The 7,785-nt window shown below is 40.2% G+C and overlaps 1 protein-coding gene across 1 annotated transcript; it reads right to left on the bottom strand.

The window, feature by feature from the left end:
* Positions 1-1,721: 1,721 nt before the first annotated feature.
* LOC139715161 (uncharacterized) lies at positions 1,722-6,775 on the bottom strand. The gene is made up of 5 exons (XM_071626763.1): positions 6,754-6,775; positions 4,460-4,592; positions 3,900-4,057; positions 2,597-2,776; positions 1,722-2,008 (listed from the first exon to the last, which is right to left on the bottom strand). Exons 1-5 carry the CDS (start codon positions 6,773-6,775, stop codon positions 1,722-1,724), a joined length of 780 nt encoding a protein of 259 aa, XP_071482864.1.
* Positions 6,776-7,785: the final 1,010 nt, after the last annotated feature.

A 7,785-nucleotide genomic window follows, 5' to 3' on the forward strand; every position in this document is an offset into this window, starting at 1 on the left:
AAAATTGTTAAGCACACCAATGAAAATTTGATCAAAATGAGATGAAAAATTAGGAAGTTATGAAATTTTGAAGTTTCGCTAATTTTCAGAGAACACTTCGTGAACAGTCAACGTGGTCAATATGACTACATGTACATATACAACAATAGTGTAGTGATAGTCATCCCCTCAGAACTTGCCATAGACTTTATACATAGAATGTTTTGAATTTCCCGTTTTTCAGACGCAATCACGCTCCAGTCTCAAATCCTGATATATCGAAGTGATCATTATTCTGAAGTTATTCAACCAAGAATAACTTCGTGTTTCACACTTTAACGACGACATTGTATTATGTCATTTTTTATTCTGTGCAGGATTAATGTGAACTTGTGAGGTGATGACATCATCAGTTCAATCATTGGTATATTCATATCAACTGTAGGAGAACTGCTTTGCAGAAATTAGCAAAACTTTACAATTTCAGTACGATTTTACTCTTTCTTATCAGACGTGCAAACATAGTGGGACTGGAATTCCTCTTTAAGAGATCAGTGGAGAGTGAAATAAACACAAGTTAAAATGACACGAAATGATGATTAGGCTTCACACCCGTAAACAATTTCCTCCTGAATCTACACCAACATATTTCTCTGATACATGTATATACCCAAGCGTATCCGGGCAATTACCCCCAGCTAATATTAAGGCCCCGTCACACTACAGCGAATGCCCAACGAATGCCCAACGTATGTCCAATAAATTTGAAAATTTGAAGATATGCTCACATCCATTGGTAATACCAGAATAGTTCGTAACATGTTTGGCGTTCTTTGTATTCATTAGCTATTCGTCGGGATTCGCAGAGATACGCTGGAGCCGATTTTATTTTTTAAACATGTCCAAAATCTCCAGCGTATCTCTGCGAATCCCTATGAATAGCTAATGAATTCAAAGAACGTCAGACACGCAAACTGTCTTCACATTTTCGAATTCGTTGGGCTTTCGCTTGGCATTCGTTGGGCATTCGCTGTAGTGTGACGGGGCCATTAGTGGTAAGGTTAGAGCAAAGATTAGGGTTAGGGTTAGGGTTAGGTTTAGGGTTAAGAGTTTGGGATAGGGTTAGGATTAGGTTCAGGATTAGGGTTAGGATTAAGGCCAGGGAAGGGTCCGGGTAATTGCCCAGAGGATAATTGCCCTAGACCCATACCCCAGGTATTCAATGGCTTCCATGTTTGCTATCCGAGTGAACAAACTTGTTTTGACTTCAATTCTTCAAGTTTTGAAGGGAGAGGTGGGTGGGGAGTGAGGGTCTGCTTAGTCTCTCCTATGGGATCCTTATGGGCAGGTTTTCCCCCTTTTCACTTTACACACACACACACACACACACACACACACAAATGTATGACTTTGTTGAAACTGCGCAGACGGAAATATAGCCATCAATAGGTCGACAAAAAGAAACCATGTCAAGCCTCTATGTTGGATGGATTTCGTGGAAAATCCATCCTCATCAGTCATCAGCCACAAGCTTTCATCATTATTTTATGTTAGGTTTTCTGCATTGAGATCTTTAAATAATCAAAGCTTCAATATCCATCAAAGCTTCGGAGTGAAAGGCGAGGGGGCCTGGAATGTTGTGTTGTATTTACACTCCTTATTGGCCATTGTATACGGAAGAAACTCGGGGTGAATCAAAGTCTTCGCTAGTGTCAGAATAGGTGGAAGTAATTTCCGACTTCTCAGTAGATGTTACAGGTAGGGAAGAGTACTGTCATGGTGATGCCGTGCCTTGTGGTGAAGCCAACGTCTTTAATAGTAAGTGGATCCGGGTCGGAGTACGCCATCATGGGAAAGGCATCATCCCGCCTATACAAGGTGATTGTGCCCGCGCGATATGCGATCCGGAAGTAAATAAATTGGTTCTCGTCTAGGGGCACGTCTAGGGGATGGTGGTCGAGTCGGACCTCCCCTGAACACAGCTTGCAGCGGCGGATCACGGTCTTCCGGTTGCCATGACCGCCAATTACTGGAGTAAATCGAGAAGAAAGAACATCAAAATTTAATGGTATACACTCACAGCCTTTTTTACTCTAAAATCTGATAATCGTTCGTAACTCATTGAAAATTTATGGAAATATAACTTACAATTAGACCTACTTCGAGCTGTGAAATTCCGTGAAGATTTACTATTTTGACGGTAATTCAGCAACCTACCTCTCTACAAATAAGAACAGAGCACGCGAGCTATGTCCTATGAATGACTAGGAACAAAAGTGTGTCACACCCTTTTGAAGCTGCCATAAGCGATACCTAGTTCAACACTGGAGAAAACACACACACACACACATACACTTTTATGAATACAGTTTCAACCGAGTGTGAAACATGAGCAGAAATCTCTGTACTAAAGCAATGTGCACTACAATTGCTTCTGACCACATGAACATTGAGAATTAGGGCTTCTGGGACTAACACTGGACAAAGGCTTTCTATAGCTCTAGCAATCCGGAAGTCTAGGGTTCGAATCCCGATGGAATCCCATTTCCTTAGCTCTAGTTATAAATTGATTTCTGGTCAGTTTCCCTTTGTTTTCGTCGTTAAGACAATGGCTTACATATCTCATAGAACCATCCATCTAATCCGTCATTGGCGATGGTAGGCGAGAGACCGATCATGACGTTACTGGTAGCCCGGGCCAGGAACTCCAAATCGATGTCACCACTGTTATGATCAGGAACGAGCGGGAGGTCGTAGCGGTATTTGTACCTCGGTTTGGTCTCGAATACTACGTTGCCTGGTTTGCAAAAATGATAACAAATTGACATTACAATCTTTACGCAAAATATGATAGCATCGAGTACTAGCAAAAGTTGTAAACCTTGATACCACCCTCTAAACTCCCAACATGTGCCACATAGAGCAGACAATAATATGCTAGCCACGAAGGGAGGCCGAGGTAAGGAGGCCACAGAAGTCAGTAATCATGGGACAAACGGGTGTGAGTTCCGTTCAGAGGCCCGAGGGTAACGGCAAGGGGATGAAATGTTTTGCCTAGGGCCAGTAGGGGTATACTGCATCTGCTTTTAAGGGATTCGATCGAACCGTTACTTATGAGAGTGTAAAGAAAACAATTAAATGATCCTCGCTGAGATACTAGACTAAAGCGAGTTATGTTGTTTGTTGTTGTTGTTTTTTGTGACGGTTCACTTTTGTATTCGGGTATAACAATCTGATCATGTTACATGTATGTTGATTCTCCAATCTACATAGTTTCCAGAGGTCCCCTCTTCTATGCTGCTTTCCTAAGTTCATTGGAATGTCATCTACCCCAGGTGACTTCCCACTGCGAATGTCTTTGAGAGCCTTTCCTAACTTCACCTCTGATCTCATTTGCATTTGGTCAAATCAGGTTGGTTGTACACATAATAAATGGTACCACTGACACTAGTCTGATAGTGATACCAAATGATACGGTCTTATACACTGGAGTGCCTCTCACAAAGGGCCTTGTCATTTTCATTACCTCAGCATTCCCAGGCACCACTGGTTATAACTGGGTTGAAGGGGACATGCCGGATGAAACATGATATAAAAGATGTTTGAATAGCAACTCTGGCTGAAATGGCAACTCCACATAGCAACAGCCAATCAGGAAGCTTGATTCTTGTCGTTACCATGACGATTGCCATTCCAGCAAGAGTGCTATGATAGTAACTTTTTATGAAAATGGGGCCCTGGTTCACGGATGCACGCGTTGGTTGCACTCGAATCCGAGATACTAGTATTCCATTCACAAGCCCACAGCATTATCCAGTATCGTTAGTGCTCCTCTTTGCCTTCAAAGTACCAAGGAAAATGAATTTGCGACTAAAAGTAGGCCCTATTTGGTGGTTGATGCTTGTTTTCTCGATGCATACCTATAAGGATTCCCTTAACTGGAAACTCGAACGTGGCGTCGTTGTGTGGCCCGCTGGAGTAGGCGATGGCTCGCACGGCGATCGGCGTTGGGTCTTCGTAGGTCAAGAATGGGATTTGCTCCACGTCCGTAAACACTTTGATGAGACCACGGCGGTATCTGCGACGGAAAGAAAGATGAGTGAAGCGGAGGCGAGTCTACCAGCTAGGGATATTGCATTTTGTTTCTGAAGTCGTAATGGGTTTTATACCTTTCCCCCGCCGTTCAAGACAGGCTACATGTGGATTTTGAATGATTCCAAGTAGGGCCTACCACCCTTGGAAAGTCTTCCAACAATTGTTGATGTCATAAAAGTTCAAATAGGCACGAAGAATCATATTTGTTATATTGAGTACCAGGTTGATACATGTGACAAAATGTGAGGATGTGTGAAACTCCCGTTTGTGTTTATGTTTGTCAGTTCGGTTGTTTGTTGTTGTTGTTTTGTTGTTGCTGTTGTTATTTTCAGATACCATGGATCAGAGTCAGATAACCCACGAGCGCACTTAGGAGGTTTTGTACCTAATGAAGAATTTCGTCTGGCTCCACTCATTAAGAATCTCGGGCGTGGAAGCTGTTTGAAGGGCAGGGCAGCATTCCACAGCGTTGTTACATCGTCGAATTTCGGATTCTGTATTGGACGAGCTACCAATAACTGAAAAAAAATGACAAAGAAAACACAACAACAAAAGAAATTAGAAATTTATACGAAGGAAATCATTACGGGCAATTTTAAGTACGCTCTACTCTGAACATGGAGAATCCAATGATCAAGTTCCATAGGATCTGGGTGAGATAGCACGTATACTGCCCGCGAAGAATACGGCGATTATAGGGGGCTTCGTTTTGTTGTAAGAAGATATTGGACATTTTGAACTGTATTTTCCAGTTGATGTCAATAGGATACTGAAATTTATGGCTCACGAGGGACAATATAAATCGATTTAAGAATCACCCTAATGCACGTTTTGCGGATAACGGACAAAGTCTGAGTAAATCATAAGAGTGTGTACTTCTGGTCGTGTTTTTTAAAAAAGCAATATACACACTGATAAATTGTGAATATGAGATAAACATGGACACTAATATAATTTATATTTTCCGCAAATGACGGCAAATCTAGTATGTTATATGGAAGTACGATAGTGAGCTGCATACGTTAATGAAAAAGGAAATGATTGAGGTACCCAACTTATACATGAAAATGGTGCAACACGGGCTGAATTACATAAATATATATAGCTGATTACTGCAGATAGTTCAGTTGTCAATATCAATGTCGACATTATGTTACACTCAGCAAAATTTTAGGGCTCTTGAAGCAAAATTGACTTCCGACCATACATTGTGTGCTTATCAGGTTCCACCCATAGAGCTGTCAGCTCTTTGGTTCCACCGTTACTATACTGACGATGTGTACTATACATGTACACTGCATTTTCCATTTCCAACTGTTTTCGTCTTCCATTGATGTATCCGACAGTTCTGCCTTGAAGTCTTACAGAGTACACAGTTCTCTTTTCTATCTGTCTTTTCTTTAGTTTTTTCATCGACATGTGAATTCACAAAATGTGTTTGTTATCCATGTTGTTGGTTTATAGTTATGTGTGTGTGCGTGTGTGTGATCCAGGCACGTGACAAAAACGGGTTCAAGTCACGAGTTCGACACCCACGAATCATACAGCTAAAAAGTCATAGAGCCCATGAGTCCTACTGTTCATGAATTATACAGCCTATGAATTCGACCCGACGCGAAAAAGGCCCACGAGACCGACACATCAAGCCCCGTGTTGTTATGTCGAACTCGAGAGATTGGGCTGTATAAATCATGGACCTTCTTTCAATGTCAAACTCGTGGGCTGTATGACTCGTGGGTGTGGGTCTTGTGAGACGATTCCACAAAATAACTATTCGCCATGTATTTATTTATTTATTTATTTATTTATCCATGTTTTCCTTAAAAGCAGGGTTGTCCCGTTCAGAGCCCCAATGGCCTGCTTTGCAAGGGAGCCCTGCATCACATACAAAGGTTACAAAATCAAATACGAATTACAAATAATATCGGGTAATATACAAATAGAAAAAAAAACAAATGAAAAACATAATACGACATAATACAAGTGGTGGTCATATGAAATAATAACTAAATCAAAAGATAGACTGGTGAAGCCGGAGGCGTTTCTTGAAAACTGGTAATGAAGGGGATGATTGAACAGAAATTGGTAATGAATTGAACATTTTACAAGAGGAGTATGAGAAGGAACGTTTCTTATTATCTGTTTTTGGCTTAGGTAAATATAACTGATATGTTAGGACATGTCTAGTAGGATATATTATAACGTTACGTCGGGATTGAAGTCTATACAAAGATAAAATGGGGCTGCGTCATTATGTTACTATTTTATAGGCCAATATACAATACTGATATTCTAGTCTCTTTTCAATGGATTGCAATTTAAGTGTATCTAGTAAGCTAACTGTTGATGTCCGATAATCTGCATTTAATACCATACGAGAATGTTTATTTTGACATATTTGAAGTCTATGGATTGTTTCTTAGTTAAGGATCCCTATACTGTGCAACAATAATCAATATGTATCGGCTGACATTGGCTGACAAACCATACGAAAGATCAGCATGAGATTAAAAAAGACAAAGATATACATGTATGTAATAAGTACATGGGAAAAAAAAAAACATGCATCGGGAAGTATTCCTCATCTCCCTTTAATCTCTGTTTCTATTTCCTGCAAGAACAAAACTAATTCTAGCAGTTTGCGGATTGAAAACAGGATGCGATAAGTTTTTTGTTTACCGGTAACCATCACAATCGCCATGATAACACACCACAACATAAACAGAACTGTACTATTAAATGATTCTGAATTATCGTACATTTGGTCTGGAAGAGAGTAGTCATGGCAATAAGGGGGTTAGAATAATGAAGCTGGTGTAGTGTGGTGCGCTGCGGAAAATAGAAGAGAGAATTGTGCACTGAAAGAAAATTGACCGAGAGATGAAATTCAAACACTGCGGTTAACAATAATCTACACGAAAATGTCATGAAGACGAAGACAACGCAAAGAAAGAAAGCGACGGCGACGACGGCGACGACGGCGACAGTGTCATCAACAAGGACCGGATATGGGATGGAAAAAAAAAACAGAAACCGAGATGATACGTATTCAACACACCACTAACATTGTGATTTAAAGTCTAATTTCAATGTACTGTTTTCTTTTATATAGGCCAATTCTGCAAATTAGAAAAATATTTTGTAGCAATGCAACAAACTGAGTGTGGTAAATCCTGGAACATTTAGTTTTTTATATTTTAGCGATTAGTTTGCACGTTTGTGCTTTCGTAGGCTTATTTTTACCCAGTATCAGAGACTCTAGTAGTATGATGTCCATCCAAATGAGATTATGATACTAAAACTATTCTAATACCCCGTTAGACCTTTCCTTAGAGACCAATTACGGAGGCAATTGTGAAAGGAGAACATTCCGTGATCAGAACTTTGATTAATCTGTTATTCGTTCAAAATAATTATACAGAATTTTTAGTTGTCCATATTCTTCCCTGCGTCATTTTCCTTTCGGGAGAGGAGACTCCGACTAAAAGGCTTCTTATGGATCACTTCAGAGAAAAAGGACTAATTAAATAAGATTGAATCAATTTAAATTAAATTACATCATAATCTGACCTTCCAAATCTTGGCCAATTGAACAGATGGACCGTATTGTTGCAATTAGTATCATGACATCTTTTTCTCACTTTCTTGGCATCTTTTTGCTGGCCGGAAAGCCGACAAATTGAGTGTTAATCTTGTGACTTCCGGTTAACA

The sequence above is a fragment of the Diadema antillarum genome, unplaced genomic scaffold, assembly GCF_040938485.1.
Source record: "Diadema antillarum isolate AM-2024a unplaced genomic scaffold, OU_Dant_1.0 seq00002954_RagTag, whole genome shotgun sequence".
In the NCBI taxonomy this organism is placed as follows: domain Eukaryota; kingdom Metazoa; phylum Echinodermata; class Echinoidea; order Diadematoida; family Diadematidae; genus Diadema; species Diadema antillarum.

Coding starts and splice junctions, on each gene's coding strand:
- LOC139715161 (XM_071626763.1), bottom strand. CDS start 6,775: ATGGCGATTGTGATGGTTACCG. Junction 4,058..4,459: donor CAGACGAAATTCTTCATTAG/GTACAAAACCTC, acceptor TTTCCGTCGCAG/ATACCGCCGTGGTCTCATCA. Junction 2,777..3,899: donor AGTTAAGGGAATCCTTATAG/GTATGCATCGAG, acceptor TTTGCAAACCAG/GCAACGTAGTATTCGAGACC.